The 19,266-nt window shown below is 38.9% G+C and overlaps 2 protein-coding genes across 3 annotated transcripts in view; one reads left to right on the top strand and one right to left on the bottom strand.

The window, feature by feature from the left end:
• The window catches only part of ecpas (Ecm29 proteasome adaptor and scaffold), a 28,143-nt gene extending 20,700 nt beyond the window's left edge, over positions 1-7,443 (bottom strand). The window contains exons 1-10 of the mRNA XM_065254601.2: positions 7,377-7,443; positions 6,520-6,650; positions 5,717-5,833; positions 5,486-5,604; positions 4,689-4,835; positions 4,335-4,506; positions 3,945-4,084; positions 3,784-3,862; positions 3,561-3,680; positions 651-736 (exon numbers count right to left, since the gene is read on the bottom strand). Coding sequence (XP_065110673.1) covers positions 651-736; positions 3,561-3,680; positions 3,784-3,862; positions 3,945-4,084; positions 4,335-4,506; positions 4,689-4,835; positions 5,486-5,604; positions 5,717-5,833; positions 6,520-6,650; positions 7,377-7,398 — 1,133 coding nt within the window. The 5' untranslated portion in view covers positions 7,399-7,443. The remainder of the gene's footprint in view (positions 1-650; positions 737-3,560; positions 3,681-3,783; positions 3,863-3,944; positions 4,085-4,334; positions 4,507-4,688; positions 4,836-5,485; positions 5,605-5,716; positions 5,834-6,519; positions 6,651-7,376) is intronic.
• A 1,133-nt stretch (positions 7,444-8,576) lies between these two features.
• fbxo10 (F-box protein 10) lies at positions 8,577-17,454 on the top strand. 2 transcript variants are annotated; one of them, XM_065274967.2, is made up of 11 exons: positions 8,577-8,811; positions 9,206-9,834; positions 9,914-10,729; positions 11,283-11,432; positions 11,576-11,712; positions 11,814-11,884; positions 13,743-13,895; positions 14,262-14,585; positions 15,203-15,510; positions 15,595-15,776; positions 16,631-17,454. In XM_065274967.2, exons 2-11 carry the CDS (start codon positions 9,229-9,231, stop codon positions 16,809-16,811), a joined length of 2,928 nt encoding a protein of 975 aa, XP_065131039.2. In that variant the 5' UTR covers positions 8,577-8,811; positions 9,206-9,228; the 3' UTR covers positions 16,812-17,454. The 2 variants fall into 2 exon arrangements, with proteins under 2 accessions (XP_065131039.2, XP_065131038.2); XM_065274966.2 differs by having other exon boundaries at positions 8,578-8,811; positions 15,200-15,510.
• Positions 17,455-19,266: the final 1,812 nt, after the last annotated feature.

Here is a 19,266-nt window from a genome sequence, read left to right as displayed (position 1 = left end):
TGTTAACGCTTACGCCCCATGTGAATGAGCCGTTACTGAGGCAAATGAATCGCACCTGTGACCGTTTCATATTACAATACACATCACATATTACATATTTGAAGAATTCAGATGTAAAAGCCAGTAAATGCCACTTTATTGACCAAATGAGATCATTGAAACCAAATGCTTTCTCGACACTTACATCAAACATAAGTTTGATAAAAATATGCCATGTCAGATGCACTTAGAGGCGGATCACACAGAATGTGTTTATGGCAATGGCAGGCGTCTTTTTTGAATGGTTTTCTATGGGGCAGTGAGAATTATGCGCACTGTTTATCCACGCCGAATGCCTTTAGTTTTGGCCGGTACCTGTGCAACACAGTTTTGTAGGAGTGCTCGGAGCGGAAAAGTAAAAAAAAAAGGAAGTGGGGCACGCCTTGCATTTTCAAAGGTCAAAAAGGGGTTTGGTGTGAATGTTTTTACATGCGTTTATGTTGCTAAGAGTGCTGTGTAGTAATACACAGAATTGTTGGGTGCAGCGTTTGCCTTTTTTTTTTTTTTAATCAAAAACAATGACTAATCAGAACCAATGACTAGAACTAAACTACTTTTATAGAGTAAATACGAATTATACATTTGAGTGAGAAATGATCATTCACACTTACACCATACATATATGATGCACAAACTGCAGAGTGAGGGACAGGAGTTTGTTGTTGGTGTTTGCTCCAAAAAGCCCATCATAGACAACCTAAACACAAATATTATCATAGTTATCATGACATCTTCTCAACACAAAATTAATTACATAATTTTCACAACATCCTCTGGACAAGTTTTGACAATAGCCCATGGAAAAAAGAGAAACAGGAGGTGGCCTAAATTTCACAGATATACTTTGTGGTTTTAATCCCATGCGAGTAAAACATGTCTGTACCGAGGTTGAGTGAGATAACACCAATGTGACCCGTGCTGTCAAAATGAGTCGGAAAAAGCGCACAGTCTAATTTTAAGCTACAGGAAAAAGAAAGTATAAATGACGATTTTTCGTCAAAATTAAGGTTTTTATACAAATAAGTACACAGAGCCCTTGTCTAGCGAACCCAGTGCTCTAAATAGTCATTAAACATCTAAAATGATCTTTGATTGTATGTTTTTGTGTACTGTCCTAAATGCTTTACCTAATACAAACACGCGTCCATCCACATGATTGCTGACATTTTGGTTTTAAAACATGCAAGATATAGAAATAAAGTATGTTAAAGGAGTTATTAACTCTTTCCCCGCCAGCATTTTTTTTAAAAGTTGCCAGCCAGCGCCAGCACTTTTTATGATTTTCACAAAAGTTTAATGCCTTCCAACAAAAGAAAGAACAGATTGACTTTAGGGCTGGAACGACGCGTCGACGTAGTCGATTACGTCGATTACGTAATTACGTCGATTTGCCGGAAATGCGTCGATGCGTCGCACTGTTTACATTTTGAAATGAAGGCGGCTTCAGCTCCGACCGGGTGATACAAGTGTTATACCAAACAGACAGAACGCGATCAAAAGTGTGGGAATACTTTAAGCAGAGACCAAATAAAACACATACTGTGTAAAACTGAAATGGCATACCACAGCAGCGCAATACCTGTGTATGATCATCTTAAAAGAAGAAAACCTGGGGCTCTCCGACCTCAAAATGACGAGATGTCAGCTTAAGAATTTGAACTATTACAGTAAGTTTTTATACTTACTCTATAAACAATAGAATCAATACATATTGTGCTTAATACAGCTGCGTTTACATCTTCGTTTAATACGAGCTGCGAGACGCCTGACAGATGCGACATTGCATCGCTTCTGGGCAGTATGTTGAAACAGTAAATAAAGAGCAGGACATGTTTTTATATTAAGAAGTTACTGTCACATTGAGAACTGATAGGCATGTGCCCGCGTGCACTGAAAGCCAGCTGGCAGTGCGGAGTTCCCAATGAACGTCTTTTTTGCGAATATGTGCGCAGATATTACAGAAGCTCGTCTTGTAAGGTATTCCTGACATGCGTTTATTTAAAGTAACAGCGGCGTAAACGCTGTTTATAAAATATTAGAAGATCATACTAACTGAACTTGTTTTTTACCCGGAACTTAAGAAAAGTTAAATGTTAAAGTTAAATGAGAATGCAGTACTACTAATAGTAATAATATTAACAGTAATAATATAACCATTACATCTTATATAAGGGTTCATGAATCACAATGAACTTATTTTTACTTCAGTTTGAACTAATGCTGAGTTAATGCATGTACTAATCATAAACTAATGTTTAAAATATTAATATATGCCTATTTTATTGTTTAAGGTGAATAATGCCTCTTTTAAAGTGGCACTGCCACTTTATTTTTCATGTTGAAAATTTTGGTTTGTGTGTTTGTTTAATTAAGAAAATGCTTAAAAAAATGTTAGCGTTAATGGCAGATGTTACATTTATTATTTGTTGGGGAATTATATGTATAAAAAAATCATTAGACTATTCGATTAATCGAAAAAATAATCGATAGATTAATCGGTTGAAAAAATAGTCGATAGTTGCAGCTCTAATTGACTTCTTTAAAAAAAAAAAAACGTTTCATCGATTATACCTTCATTAGTTCTCTTTTGATCACCTCTCAAATATGGGTATGTTTCTTTAAAAACACCAAATTTTGAGCAAAAAACTGAGATAATTCTATTTTTAAGAAGGACTTTTCATAGAGATCAGATTCAGTGCAATCCTCAAAACTTACATGGACATACAGCAGTTTGCCTTAGGCTTAGGGCAATACTTCTGAGTTTTGTAAGTTGCAGAAGAGCATCACCTGGTGAATAATAGCGGTATACCGGATTGCCAGAAATAATTGGCAGGGAAGCCTTTTCTCTTAATTGACGAGTTAACTCATCAATGGCGGGAAAAGAGTTAAGAGCAATAAGTTATGAAAGCAATCTTCCTCGCGCTGACTGAAAGATTCAAACCGTGCACCCACACTCGCAAACGTGTGACCTAGATATATACACATTATACACAGAAAAACAGCTTTAAAAATATCTGTTGTGTAACATTATATTACATCATTGCATTACAGTAGATCTAAAAGCTGTCTGTCTCAACGTCAAACAAACAATAAAAGAAAGAAAGAAAGTTCAACATGATTGTTTTTAAAATGTGTGTTTGCAAAATCTATTTGTTTTACGAGTGATTTTAATCTATGGATGCAGTGATTTTCCTGAACGTTTAAAAATCTTTAACTCGATTTTTCTCAAAATTGACTTTGCTGATTGTAAAACTTCGTACACGTGTAGCTCTGTGATTCTTTGTCAGATTCCAACAAATCATACATCGTCTTGAGGGTTTTTTTATATATAAAAATGTCAAAATATAAATAACTTATTTTTGAAAAAGTGTTCATTCCGAATCATTTTGCCAGCACAAGTTACAAATTATTTCACCTCTATTGTGCTATCTTTCCGGGTAATAAAAAAGTTGATGGTTAAATTACATCCACATCTAAAATATATTCAAATATCTTGTGATGCCTCCTGTTCTTTCTCTGACCTGTATATTAGCTGGAAAACATTCAGCAGCCAGTCTGGAGCGAAGCAGATGAGGCAAAATCTTCATCTTGACCCTCGTGCTAACCGGCTCATGCTTCAGTTCCTGCTTTACTGTGGTTCCCTGTGTACAAAAGCATCATATTCAACACATCTCGGCATATTTAAGGTTATCATTAATGTTGGCCTACAATGATATTAGACCGATTACGTGTATACATTCTTACTTTAGTTTTAAGAGGAATATCACCCAGGTAAATCTTATACATTCTGTTGATAATCAGTGGATTGTTCCAATCAATGATGCTGTGGTAGAAAACAGAAAGTAAGAGATGAGTTTTTAATAGCAAGAGGTCATTATACAACTTAACATTGCAGACCCACTCACCTTTGCTTGCTTTTCAACTCCAGATCGGCTGCTGTGGCGACACTATGCCTGGTGTCACTCGAGGCCACCACTAAGTGAATGACCGTCTCAACCTCAGGAACCTGTTCTGCCTCTATAAACTTCACAATCCCCAACTTGCACTATAAACAAAACGGGTACAAGGATTACCTTGCAGTAAAGCAATGCAATGAAAACCAACCCAACTTCACAGAGCCAGGCAACCAAAAGACACAACCTTGGCATCTGCTTAAATCCACTATGCAGATTAATAGTACAAAAAAACGACCCCAATAAGCAAAAAGCAAAGAATTAAGGCAACTAATTTATCCACTGCAGAAGTGATCACGATAGCTTTGATGTTTCCCAGTTGAATGTTTATAGGAACTTTACCTGCTCTAGTTGTTCTGGGCTCCACTGAGCTTCTCCGATGACTCTTTTTACTGCGTAAACACTCATTCCTGGAGGCGGCTGAGGGAGACCCTGTGCCGGAGCAGCTCCTGCTCCAGAACCCCCCTGTGGGGATGCAGGTGTTGGGCGACTGGGAGGCTCATTTAACACAAATCTAAAGTAAAAGAGACAATGACAGATGAGATGCAAGAAAACAGTACCATCAACCACTACTGAGAAAGTAAGAATAAAATCTGTGTTCATTTGCGCTTAACTTAACCAACGTTGTAATGTTTCCATAAAAGACCCCATAGAAAATAAAACCTACCATCATCCATTCCTATCTATATTACATACCCATAAGGCATCAGAAGAACATCAAGCATGAACTCTAGAAGCAGTTGTACAGTTTTGGGCCTCTCTGTCAGGACAAACGGGGATGGTTTGGTCGGCTCTGAAGGATATTTCATGTGATAGAGAGTAGGGATCAACAAGTGCATCAGACTGGCAAAAGAAAAGAGAAAGATTTCATCAACGATACTGTTATTAAAAATGGTGAGTATAGACCAACCCCCTCCTTGCAAGACATGAACCTACATGCTCTCAGTTTTCACCGTTTATGCCATACCACCCTCAAAAAAATGAAAAAATGGTGATATAGAGCACAAACTAATGTCACTTAAAACTTATTCTCCAATGTTTTTTTTTCTGAATTCTGACACAGTTAAAGAGTTGAATTCCTAGTGCTAAACACGGGCAAGTTTCATATAACCATTTGGATCATCATGTACAACACTCTTACCCGAAAGAGTTTTTTTGTGAATGTCGCGGGTAAAACTCCTCAATCTTGCGGCACGTTTTCATAAAAAATGCAATGGAATAAGCTGGATATTTATGCAATTTTATGCAATGAACCTGCGTAACTTGCAAAAACTGCGGGAACTTGCAAAAACTGCGGGAACTTGCAAAAACTGCGGGAACTTGCAAAAACTGCGGGAACTTGCAAAAACTGCGGGAACTTGCAAAAACTGCGGGAACTTGCAAAAACTGCGGGAACTTGCAAAAACTGCGGGAACTTCAATTATTTACATCAAGCATAACATGCTAATTTAACAATGACATTAATATACATTTTAAACAGAACTGATACTAACCTGTCCTGTTGAGGCTGAGGTTTACCCTCCATTGCTGTGAGTAAAGTAGGCGCAAGCTCACACTGTTTGGACACCTCCAGTCTGGGATAACCCATCTTTATGTAGATGATAGTGAAGTTCTGCACAAACACAGTTAGCCACGACAATCAATAATTCTCAACTCATATACAACAATATGTAATGTAAAACCTTGGCCAGTCGGAAGGTTAATGTGAACGTGTGCGCTCTTACCGTAACAAAAGACGCAGCAGCAGGATCCTGATACTGAACCAACAGGGTCTCCACAGGAAGCTGGATCCTAGGTCGACTCTTTATCCTTTTATTCAGGTGCACCAACAATTCCATAACCTGTAAAGGGCAATACCATAATTCAGACTCTAAATTCAAGGGGATTTGGGCTGCAAAAAGATTAATTGTGATTAATCGTTTGCAGAATAAAAGTTTTTGTTTAGATCATATGTTTGTGTGTGTACTGTGTATAATAATTATGCACATATAAATACACACAGATGCATATAGAATATATTTAAGAAATATTTCCATTTGTATATACAATTAATATTATATACATTTATAAATATTTAATATATAAATAGATTTCTTTAAAAGTATACATGTATGTGTGAGTATTTATATATACATAATTATTATACACAGTGCACACACATATATGATGTAAACAAAAACTTTTATTTTGCAAACAATTAGACGCGATTAATCGTTTTCCAGTCCTAAAGTGGGTACCTTATCAGTACAGAATAATACTTAAGAATACTACAGCTAAACAGTATTTGTGACAATATAAAGAACATTTTTTTGAAAATATAACCTTGATATTTTAAATATTGACTGAGTAAGATCATGTCAAAGATTGAAATCAATGTTAAATCTATGGCTTAAATCAAACTTTGATTATGAGACTTTAGCTTGGATTTCACAGACAGAGTCACATTAATGAAAGGATGCAAAAGGGCATAAATGTATCACTTTCCTCATATGGTACATATAGGATATCTTGTATCTCACACACTTACCTTTTTGCGAACCCCCTCCTGCACGCTGGACAGTTTGAGAAGCACGGGGGGCAGGAATTTGGATATAATATCCTGCAACTGCTCATCTGTTTCTGCATGACCAAGCCGCAAGAACACACGCTCCAACTGATCTGATGGGGAAAAATAAAATGGTTAAATATAGAGTAAATGATAGTTTCAATGAAAAAGCTCACACAGTTTGACAAAAAGCTTACACATGTTTGTGTAAAATTAAAGATTATACATTATAATTTACTTTAAACTTTTGTTAGAAACCTTATATTTACATAAACATAACAGAGAGCGAGAATGACTGCAATGCATATTTTCCCTAAGGTGAATATCTTTCGCTGGAATATTATTTATTATAACACTTTTGTACAAGCTTGTACTGAACATCAGCCTATACTACAAATGGAAATAATCTAAATATAGAGGTTAAATCGCTTGTTGGTTAGCCTGTGAGATGAATAGCCAGCCTGCTAACTAACGTCAACGTATATCACCAATATACTTATTTCTCACGCTGTCAATAAATGACAACAAGCGCTGGACCGCAAGCCAACATTCAGATAAAGCTTATTTCACATTAGATTAAAGAGGTAACGTAATGTAATTCAGAAAGACCCACTTTCATTTTGGAGGATGACTGAGCATTGGGCCTCTATACGCACATACTAGCCGGCTAGCTGCCAAACTGGGCTTTACTGTACAAATATTTCTTTAAATAACTATATGTACATATACAAACATTACTGTTAGCTCGATCTTTATAAGAATGAGCGATAATAAAAACGATACCAATAACAGCTTCGTAGTAATAAAGAAATGAGTCATGCAGAGTGAATTAAACTTACTGAGCTCGTCCTGTGCAGCCATGTTTAAACTGAAGTCACCAGTAAGCAGCGCTGCCACTCCTATCAGAGGCACAGCTATTCTCTCTCTCTCTCGCTCTCTCTCTCTCTCTCTCTCTCTCTCTCTCTCTCTCTCTCTCTCTCTCTCTCTCTCTCTCTCTCTCTCTCTCTCTCTCTCTCTCTCTCTCTCTCTCTCCTCTCTCTCTCTCTCTCTCTCTCTCTCTCTCTCTCTCTCTCTCTCTCTCTCTCTCTCTCTCTCTCTCTTTTTCTTTTTTCTTAAAATTTTCTTTATCTTCACTTTTCCACTACACTGCAAAAATGTACATTTTTTGTCTTGTCGATACAAACACACTTCCATTCAAATTTTAGCAATAATATTGTTACTATTAAATTATTTTATTTATTAACATAATTATTACAGCCAGTAAATAAGCATGAAGATCAACCAAAAGTACTAGATGAAACACAAATCAAATGCAGGTTAATGGAGTATCAGAATGGGGAATGAAGACAACTTAGAGGCGGACAATTGAGTATTTTAAGTAAATTTTGAGACTGTGGCAATTTGTACACACTGCAGAACCCAGAAGGTTAATATGTTGGAGTGATAAAATGTTGGAGGGGTAAAATATAACCCCATAGTATTTGGAGGAAAAAACGGTGATATTTATTAATTCTGGTTCATGTGACAGACACTTCTATTAAAGCCGTATTTAAGTGATATTGAATAATGAAAATCAAGTTTATTAAGTAAGATAATTGCACTGGTGGAATAATTATAGAGTCATTGTTGCAGAAATTGTGAGTGGGAATACAACTTGTCACCCCCGTTCATTTTATTACACAAATCATCTTAATCCCCCATACTGCAGTTTGATAATAAATACTTGGGACTATAAATGATGATAATATATTCTGCAACTCTAGGTACAAGCGGTGCGTGATTTTGATCAGCAAATTATGCCCTGGTAAAAGAAACGGGTGTGCGACGTCATGTTGAACTGCGCAGACCAGTCAGCATGTGACATCAAAGTACCGCGAGAGCGAATCGAGAACTCTGTCTCGAATCGATCTCGCGGTACTTAGATTTCATATGTCGTTCGCTCTACGCAGCGCTGCATGAATTCAAACATACGTAGGGTCAAACGCACGTGTGTTGTTGCACAATAAAAGTCATGTTGCCTAACAACTGTATCATACAAGAGGGAATTATTAAAAACGTTTGACCCGAGATACATTTATTTTGCAGAACAGCACCCGCCTCCTGAATTAATATGCAAGCGCCTCTGTTTTCCACGCCTCTAAAAGCACAGACAACGGCAAGAAATCCGAGATTTTCCCCGGATGGAAACTGTTGTCGTTTCTGCGCGTGACACATTCGCTGTGATGATCTGTACGTGTGATAAAACCTTAGATGGGAACAGTATGATCAAATTAGGTACGTTTGTTATGATTGAAATTAATCGGATGATAACGTTGTAAGTTAACGCTGTCGTTGTCGCGTAGATACAAACTTGCTGCAGACAGATCGGTTTTGTTTCGTTGCTACAAGAACTTCAATTTAATGAATGCTTCGATGTTTTGTTTGTGTCTTGTTTGTGCATGCTTTATTGCTTTGCAGTTGCGCACACACATTGTTATTGAGCACACTGTGTTTTGCCAAGAATAAAATGTGACAGCGTTGCATACGGTTTAATAATGTCGCAAAATCCAAGGATTTACAAACTTTGTTTTGTTACAAACATGGTTATTCAATATGGTTATATTCAATATAGTTCAAAATGAACCTTTTTAACAAGTAAACACACTTATCATTTGTCTCTTGCACTAAGGTGATCAGCCCAGGTGAGGTGGCATGGTCCGTACAGATATGGAGGTGGGAATTCTGCCTGTTGAGCTTTGGCGTCTCATCCTGGCATATCTGCCTCTCCCAGACTTGGGCCGCTGTTGTCTTGTGTGCAGAGCCTGGCGTGAACTCATCCTGAGTTTGGACAGCACTCGCTGGCGCCAGCTCTGTCTGGGATGCCCAGAATGTCGCCACCCGAACTGGCCCCGTCGGCCCCACCTTCCTCCGCCGTCCTGGAGGGAGGCTCTTCGTCACCATGCTCTTGCCAGTCGTACCTGGACTCAGAATGGTTCGGAACTCCACTCGTCTGCCTGCCTCCATCTTTTCCGCCGAAGGAAAGATCGCAGGGTTTGGCACGTTGGCACAATGGCAGGAGGTGGATACGAGACGCTCAGGGGGGCACTGGCTGTGGCAGGGCCGTATGATAAGCTGGTGCTTCATGCCGGTGTGTATGAGGAACAGGTGGAAGTGGCCCTCAAAGTGCCAGTGGAGATTGTCGGAATGGGGAAGTTGGGGGACGTGTCGTTATTGGTGTGTTTTGACCAGCAGTGCCCGACAGCAAGACTGTGCAATTTAGTGTTCATGCCAGCGTGGTTTTCACCTGTGGTTTATAAGGTAAGCCCTGACCAATCAACACTTTCCATATGAGCTTAAAAACATGACTTAATTACATATTTTATTGTCTTCTCCTTAGACATCCTCAGGTCATGTCCAGTTGGACAACTGTAATTTTGAGGGCTGTCAGCTGCATATTAGGGGGCCAGGAACGTGTCAGGCTCGCTTCTGCTCCTTTGCCCAGGGCAGCTCTGCCCACTTTCTGGGTGTGGCCATCAGTTTGATGGACAGCTGTGAATTCTCAGGGGGAGATTCTGCGTCTGTCACTGTGGAAGGTGCTCCGGTCTCTGAACGCAACTGGGCCTTCAAGCACCTGGTCGCCTTGGCCAAGACCTTTACAGTAATGCCTACTAATGGGTTTACAGAACGAACCAAACCAGAGGGCAAAGACAGCACAGGAGCTGATAGTCCTGGAGACAGAACCTTAAAAGGAGTAAGCACAACGGAGGACTGGAATAAAGAGGAAGTAGATTGGGAAACCAGTTGGACGAAGCAAAAAAAAGTAGATAATCTTATTCCAGGTCAGGATGGCACAGTTATCGATGAAGATGGTATGGAAACATCGAGCGACTCCAGCGAGGAAGAAGATGAGAAAGACATCGAGAAAAGCACAGCCTTTAAACTTTCGTACGAGAATCACGGACTAGCGCATCTCTCCAAACCGCATATGGCTGATTCATCTGCATTTCCTGCGCTGCTGGATCTATCCGCAGAGCTGCAGAGGGATGCGGAGGCACGGGAATTGGTGGCATCAGTTCAAGGCTGCCTGCTGCGTTGCTGTCTGCTGCGGGATGGAAAAGGTGGCGTGCACCTGTGCAATCACGGTCAGGCTCGCCTGGAGGCCAACGTTTTCAGAGGCCTTAACTACGCAGTGCGCTGCATCCAGTACGCAAAAGTGTGTAAACCTTGCACAAGCTGATGCACAATGTTTTTGTTATGGCTCAATTGTGACCCTGACTGTGATTGTAATTTTGAGATTGGAAGCACCAACGTTTGATTTTTAAATCTTTGACATAGCCTTACTCAGTCAATGTTAAAGATATAAAGGTTATATTTGTACTGAATATTCTTTATAGTATATAGAAAAAAGTTAATCACAGAAAACAGAAATTACTTCAGGTGGGTTTTCACAGGTAAGGTCACAATTGGCAATGCATGGGTCATGGGTGTCCTGGGAACATGCATACTTATAATAAAATGTATACTTTGAATGCAAAGTTGCTTTGGGTGGAAGGGTTTACTGAAATGCATGAACAACACACAAAAAATGTAAATATTTTATATTAGAATAATTAAAAAATCTTGCTTAAAGGGATAGTTCGCCAAAAAAATGAACATTTTTATAAGATCAGTTTGAGGCTATCACTAAAAAAAACATATGGACTGTTTCTTCTTATCATGTCCTAGTTCTTTCACCAATGTCTGCTGTCTGTATTTTTTCCGATTAGATGGTGATGTTGCGTAATGAAGTGTGTGGGTGCAAGGCGTCTGGTGTGTTCCTGCGACTCTCTGCTCAAGGTCTCATTGCCGAGAACAACATCCACTCAAACGGAGAGGCGGGATTAGACATCCGTAAAGGGGCCAACCCTGTCATACTGGTACAGATTTGTATTAAGTAAACAAATTGGAGCCAGCTCCGTTCTCTTTGTACTTGGTAAAACGTAACCTAGGAAATTTTAAGGAATTTCCAGTATCCCATATATTTTTTTTATCTGGTAACTCTCTGGTTTCCCGGGTACAGTGTAACAGAATCCACAGCGGCCTGCGTTCCGGGATCGTTGTCCTGGGCAACGGGAGAGGTTCTATTCGAAGCAACCAGATCTATGGGAATAAGGAAGCTGGCGTCTATATTCTTTTTAACGGGAATCCTGTGGTCAGGTATTTTCTGGCAAATACCGGATAGCAAGAATGAACTTAAAAATATCTAGTTATGAAACTAAGAAGTATGCATATTTGATAGAGGCATTTTATTTTACCAGTGGGAATCACATTTTCCATGGACTTGCAGCAGGCATCGCTGTGAATGAAAACGGAAGAGGACTGATCTCTGGTCTGTTTGAATGCAGTTACTATTTAAAGGTCCCGTTCTTTCTGTGTTTTTAAGCTTTGATTGTGTTTGTAGTGCGCAAAATAACGTGTGTTCATGTTTAACGTGTAAAAAACTTTGAGCTTTATCATTTTACAGGTATTATTAATGCTATTTTAGCAACATTACACTCTAACTAGGGTTTGAAAAATGGGATCAGAAAGAACGTGACCTTTAATCAGCATACTGGTGCATCTAACACAATAGACCAATTACACAAAATACAACCCCAAAACAGAAAAAGTTGGGACACTGTAGAAATTGTGAGTAAAAAAGGAATGGAATAATTTACAAATCTCATAAACTTATATTTTATTCACAGTAGAATATAGATAACATATCAAATGTTGAAAGTAAGATATTTTGAAATGTCATGCCAAATTTTGGCTCATTTTGGATTTCATGAGAGCTACACATTCCAAAAAAAGTTGGGACAGGTAGCAATAAGAGGCCAGAAAAGTTAAATGTGCATATAAAGGAACAGCTGGAGGAGGACCAATGTTTAGGAATGGGAATGTTGTCCTATTCTTGTCTAATACAGACTTCTAGTTGCTCAACTGTCTTAGGTCTTCTTTGTCGCATCTTTCGCTTTATGATGCACCAAATCTTTTCTTTGGGTGAAAGATCTGGACTGCAGGCTGGCCATTTCAGTACTCAGATCCTTCTTCTATGCAGTCTTGATGTTGTAATTGATGCACTATGTGGTCTGGCATTGTCATGTTGGAAAATGCAAGGTCTTCCCTGAAAGAGACGACGTCTGAATGGGATCATATGTATCTAGAACTTGGATAAACCTTTCAGCATTGATGGTGCCTTTCCAGGTGTGTAAGCTGACCATGCCACACGCACTCATGCAAACCCAAACCATCAGAGATGCAGGCTTCTGAAAAGAGCGCTAATAACAACTTGGGTTGTCATTGTCCTCTTTAGTCCGGATGAAATGGCATCCCAGTTTTTCAAAAAGAACTTCAAATTTTGATTCGTTGGACCACAGAACAGTTTTCCACTTTGCCAAAGTCCATTTTAAATGAGCCTTGCCCAGGGAAAACGCCTGTGCTTCTGGATCATGTTTAGATATGGCTTCTTTTTTGACCTACAGAGTTTTAGCTGGCAACAGCGAATGACACGGTGGATTGTGTTCACTGACAATGTGTTCTGGAAGTATTCCAGAGCCCATGTTGTGATTTCCATTACAGTAGCATTCCTGTATGTGATGCAGTGCCATCTAAGAGCCCGAAGATCACGGGCATCCGGTATGGTTTTCCGGTCTTGACCCTTACGCACAGAGATTGTTCCAGATTCTCTTGGATGATATTTTGCACCGTAGATGATGATAACTTCAATCTCATTGCAATTTTTCTCTGAGAAACTCAGAAAACTATTTTTCGCCGCAGCATTGGGAGAATTGGTGATTCTCTGCCCATCTTGACCTCTGAGAGACACTGCCAATCTGAGAGGCTCTTTTTATACCCAATCATGTTGCCAATTTACCTAATAAGTTGCAAATTGGTCTTTCAACTGTTCCTTATTTGTACATTTAAATTTTCTGGCCTCTTATTGCTACCTGTCCCAACTTTTTTTGGAATGTGTAGCTCTCATGAAATCCAAAATGAGCCAATATTTGGCATGACATTTCAAAATATCTCACTTTCAACATTTGATACGTTATCTATATTCTACTGTGAATAAAATATAAGTTTATGAGATTTGTAAATTATTCCATTCCTTTTTTACTCACAATTTCTACAGTGTCCCAACTTTTTCTGTTTTGGGGTTGTAGATGGTAACTAAGGGCAGATCTACTTCTTTTTGTCTTCAATAGACAACGTTATTAGGCAGAACCAATGGGGAGGTGCTGACATCCGTCGAGGAGGAGATCCAGTCCTGCGCAATAACTTCATCTGCTATGGATATTCAGATGGCGTGGTGGTGGGAGAGAGAGGGAGGGGTCTCATTGAAGGCAACCACATATATGGTGTGCATATTTCATTGTGCTGTTTGCCTTAAATGTCAATTGAAATGTTGTTGCACCCTGTTTGATGTGTAGTGGGTTGTTGGACCAATTGGATATTACACATTTATTTAGAGCTGGTGATCACAAACGATCAGCTTGGACACATTGCAAATAACATCGTGTTACACATGGTAGTGGATCCTGTGACCACTTGTGATTAGATTTCACGGTCTCTTATTACTTGACTACACACTTCACTTACTTTGTTTGTGCATATTGATAAGCAAAAAAGTGTAGTTTGTAGTGGTCAGGAAGTGGACATTGAGGTTAAGAAATAAATTTTAACAAATACACACTGTGAATGATGTCATTGTTTCTTTTTTGTAGGTAACAGAGGCTGTGGGGTATGGGTCATGTCATCCAGTCTACCTCAGCTCACCGGGAACTACATTAACCATAACCGTATGTACGGGCTTGCCGTCTTCTGCCGGAAGGACACGGAGTCGACATTGAGCAGAGACGGCTATCGCTCTTTACAGGAGAGAGGAGTGGCGGCCGGAGAACGGGACAGAGGAGGGCCGGAGAATTTCAATGAGGAAGGAGAATTGATGGCGTGGGAAAGCGACATCGACAGCGAGGACGAACGCTTTTCCTCTCGACGACCAATCACAGTTGCCCTAGTGGAAAACAACTGCATGAGCCACAATGGAGGTCTGTTACTGTTAAACATCAAATCACTTTCACCTTATGTCCACTGAAATGGTGTATCTCACACGATGGCCCTCATTTATCAAATGAATGTAAAAACCAGCGTACATCCTAACGAAAAAAAATTTAATATGCGACCAATTCCGTCGCATGAAAGAACGGGTGTTGTTAAATGTGACGGCTGAAAACAATCATAATTTGAATATTATGCCTATATAAATGAAGCATCGCCCCTAGAGTTCACGACATTAGGGATTGTACGCCCCATTCATACTGCCAGCCACTAGCAGTAGCAGAGCGACGCTATCTCATTCATTTCAATGGAATCTTGGTGACTTCAGGCAACACGAGCAAAAGTGATCGTTGGCGACAGGATGGGCGTGTCCAGCGATGCAAGAAAGTTAAGAAAATGTTTCTTTATGCAAATGATAAGCGAATTTTTTGGGGAGCAAAGCAGGGAAATTTACATCATCCTTCTCTCGTCACTTACTATCACTCACGTCCATATTGATAAATGCCAAGTCTTGCGTTGAAACAATCGCACGCACCGTTTTCTGTCGTACGCTTGCTTGATAAATCAGAGCCAATGTCTCCATCCTCTCTCTTTGTGCTTTCAGCAGTTGGAGTCTATGTAAAAAGCAGCGAGCCTCTGAATGTGGTGGCTAACATGGTCAACAATAACAGAGGAGCGGGAGTGTCAATCATTCAGAGCGCTCAGCTGACGCGATTAGTCGGCAACTGTGTTCTCGGCAATGGCTGGATGGGCGTAACCGTGGACAGAGAAAGCAGGGTGGAGCTCCGTGGCAATGGTGTCTATGGCAATGGCTGCCATGGCGTCTGTTTCCGAGGCGATGGTCTGATTATGGAAAATGATGTTGTTGGAAATAATTCCGTTGGAATACGAGTGATGGACAACGCGGATGTTAAAGTAAGTTTGTTACTGCTACTCATTCAAATGTTTAAAAAATTAAATGTTAAAGACTTTGATTCCGATTTGTGTTTTGTTCGACAGGTATTGAGGAATCGCGTTCAGGCATTGCGGGGTTATGGGATTACGGTGAAGGAGCGGGTACGAGGTGTGGTGCAGGAAAACCTGGTTTATCAAGGACACCCTACAAATACTAAAGCCCCCATACGAACCAGTCCACAAAACCTGGAGTGTGTCGTACTTAACAACTCTCTGGTCACACCAAGGTTAGGGAAACTCACAAATCCACAAGTGTGCTTTAGCGTTAAGTATGAAAGTGATAGTACACCCAAAATAAAAAACAATCCTGTTAACTCTTTCCCTGCAATTGACAAGTTAACTCGTCAATTAAGAGAAAACACTGCAAATGAGACAAGGCAAGTTTATTTGTATAGCACATTTCATACACAGAGGTCATTCAAAGTGCTTTACATAAAAAGGAGAAAACAGGAAATCAAATATACATGAATTTTAAATATCAATTAAAAGAAAATAAATGTGATTTTAATAAAAACTGTTTTAATTTGTGAAAAAGAATAAAACAGGAAAATGACGAGTATTTCTGGCAAATATCGTCCTAAAGCAAACAGCTGTATGTCCGTGTATGTGTTGCTTTCACACTTTCAGATCGCTCTGAATATGATCTCTATCAAAAGCTAATGGGCTCACTACCTTTTGCAGAAGGAATATAATAATGTAGTCAGCCATTGTTGTTGTTGCCGTTACATGACGTAGCGTTGTCTGACTATGGTTGAGACGTGGGGTGATGACATTGTATTACAAAAGATATTAATTGGCTGTACGCACGAAACCACAAGGTTTTTTGATACAAAACGTTTATGTATAGAGCTAAATCAGTTTCTGTAAGGATCCTATTACAAAGGTTGTCATAAGGCCTAATTTACATTAAAATATTTTTGCAGTATATAGTAATCATCTTATTTTAAAGCGTAAGAAATAATTCTTACCATGCTGCACATGAGATTTGTGAATCATCCAACAGTTTATGCATGTTTGTGATGTGTTAAACGTACAAAGGTTTGTGCAAATATTTGACAATTTCGTTTGTTCTTCTATTTAGATCACAAACCCTTTGGGCTTTGGAAAATCCACCTCCTCGTCCTCACAATAGTAACCCTTCCAGTGTCCCACCCTCAACAACACACCCCACTCACCTCGCCATCACAATGACAAACCGAATCACTGCCTCTGTAGAAAGTGGTTGCCATAACAATGGCAGCATCTTCTGCTCTATTCTTTGAAGAACGGGGGATCACATCAGATTTGATGACATTTATAAAACCAAGTCCTCAACATGACTCCCTAAACCACTTGGAAATAAAGGAATGAGTTGGAGTTCTAGGATCATGGGGGGCACGAGTTGATGCCTGGGGCCCAGTTTAATGACATTTGACACTACATTAATTCTGTGGGCACAATTTGATGCACCCTAAACAAGGTAGGGCCACGCACCAAAAGCTCTGAGAACCACGGTGTTAAGATGATGAACAAAAGGATTTTAAAGCAAGACTAAAATTAAGCCTCAATTGCGTGACTTTATTCAAAAGCACTTAGCACTCACTATATTAGAATATTATGTTTACCAAAGGTCTTTCTCAATCGAACTTTTAAGTTTTCCACTTTGAGTGAGAAATTTCACTTACCCAAAATGGAAAGTAGGCTGGTTTGGGATCATCTTGCTGGAGCACTTACTGTTTGTATCAGATCATCACACATAAACTGTCTACTTCACTCAACAGTGCACATTTGTGTTGGGAACCATAGACTGTCCTATATCTCAATTTTTTGAGACGGGATTAAACCTTGGAATTAAGGAACACATTCAGCATCTATTCAAGGTGCTTGGCTGTTCCTATTAAAAAGTACTAATTCATGTGACCAGCACATTTAAAGCATGTTGTTATTATTTCACACAGACACTTGAAAGTCAGATGGCAGTGAGAGACGTTTCACGTGATTTTCTATCTGTTCTCCCAAAAGACGTGGCTGCAAATAGGAGATAAACAGGTTCGGTGCTCCCTGGGAATTCTGGTCATGCTGCTTGTGCTGTAATGAATAAAAACATCACTTCACTCGCTGGGTACAGTGATTCAGCCAGTCAGGTGATGTAATGCTCAAGTCACATCAAGAGTGATACTGAGCCGTTCTGTGAAAATTTACTGGTGCACTTTACTGCATTGTTAACCCAGCATGAACTGACTACATGTAGAACAGAGGACAAGCAGGAACAGAAGAAACATCATCTTAAAATTGATTTCACAGACATAGAGTAAAAGCAATGAATAATTTTTTAACTGTATAATAGTGAAGAGGTCAAATATTTTGTTATGCAATGTTACAGCAGATTTACTTTTCTTGAGAGCTGGTAGCTGGCTCACTGCTTTAGGTAAAAGGTACACTGTGCCTAAACTAATCTGAACAGTAGAATAATAGAGATCATTATTGTCTGATGGTTAACTCTTAGTGTGTATGTAAATGATAAGAGATAATACTAAACAATTCAGACTTAAATGTATACCTAAGTTATCTTAAAGCAGTTTTTTTTTTCAAACCTTATGAAGCCAAGGACCTCCAAATATGATAAATGTTTTGTAGGGACCCCTACCAAAATATACATACAATGTGTAATAAATATATGATTGGCTACTGCCAGATAAATGGGACTGTAATAAGAAAAACACGCTAGAAAGATAAAGCAAATATAAATGATTCTGAAATGCATGTAGGAAGAAAAACCTAAACACCTAATAACTTTTTCTGGGGACCCCTATAGAAGCTCCTGGAGGTCACTAGACCCAAATTGGAAAACCCCTTTCTTAAAGTAGTCCAGTAAAACTAATGCTGGGTTGTTGTTTTTTTGAGTCAATGGCTATGTTTGAAAGAGTACTAACATACTATTTACTAAACACTGCTTATACTGCCTAAACATAGTAAAGACATGAGGTATTTTTCATCATAATAATACGGTAATTAAATAGTAGCATATTGCAGATGTTGCACCAAAATTGTGTGAAAACGACACTTTTTCTAGGATTTGCCTCTGAAAATAGTTTACCGAGGCATAAAAGAAATGCTAAATTGATGACCCATTCAGTTAAAACCCAGCTAAGATATTTTTACTTAGTGATTTATTGTTTTCTACATAGTAAAAAAAAATGTGTTGTTTCAGCTTTAGAAAGTAAGTGTTTCTGCTGCCTTAGAATGTTGATTTAATTCAACGTAAAAATATTAATCAACTTAAGTTGAATTCAACATAAAAAAAGAATTTAAGGAAGCACGTGTTTGTGCTGCCTTGAAAATCTTAGTTGAAACAAATATCTTTTTTTACATGGAAGAAAAAAGTATCCTAAATTACTAACAAATATTGAAATCAAACATTGATGCTCCTAATCCTATAATTAAGATTATAACACTTTATCCTGGATTTCACAGACAGGGTCACATTTACTCCTAGTTCATGTTTAGTCAGAGCATTGCATTGTGGGATGCAGCATGCTCTGTTGTATTTTAGCAAATGTAATAGAAGGTCATCAATTGTATGCATACCGAGAATTTTTATACAGTGCAAACATGCTAGTACACGAATAGTGTGGTAGTATACTACACAAACATAGTCCTGTCTAAATAGATTTTCTACCAAAACATTTCAGGAGCTGAATTTAAACCTCAATAAACAAGTTGATTTGCAGCAGGCTG

The sequence above is a fragment of the Paramisgurnus dabryanus genome, chromosome 4 (assembly GCF_030506205.2).
Source record: "Paramisgurnus dabryanus chromosome 4, PD_genome_1.1, whole genome shotgun sequence".
NCBI lineage: Eukaryota > Metazoa > Chordata > Actinopteri > Cypriniformes > Cobitidae > Paramisgurnus > Paramisgurnus dabryanus.
This window is presented reverse-complemented; position numbering and strand designations above follow the sequence as displayed.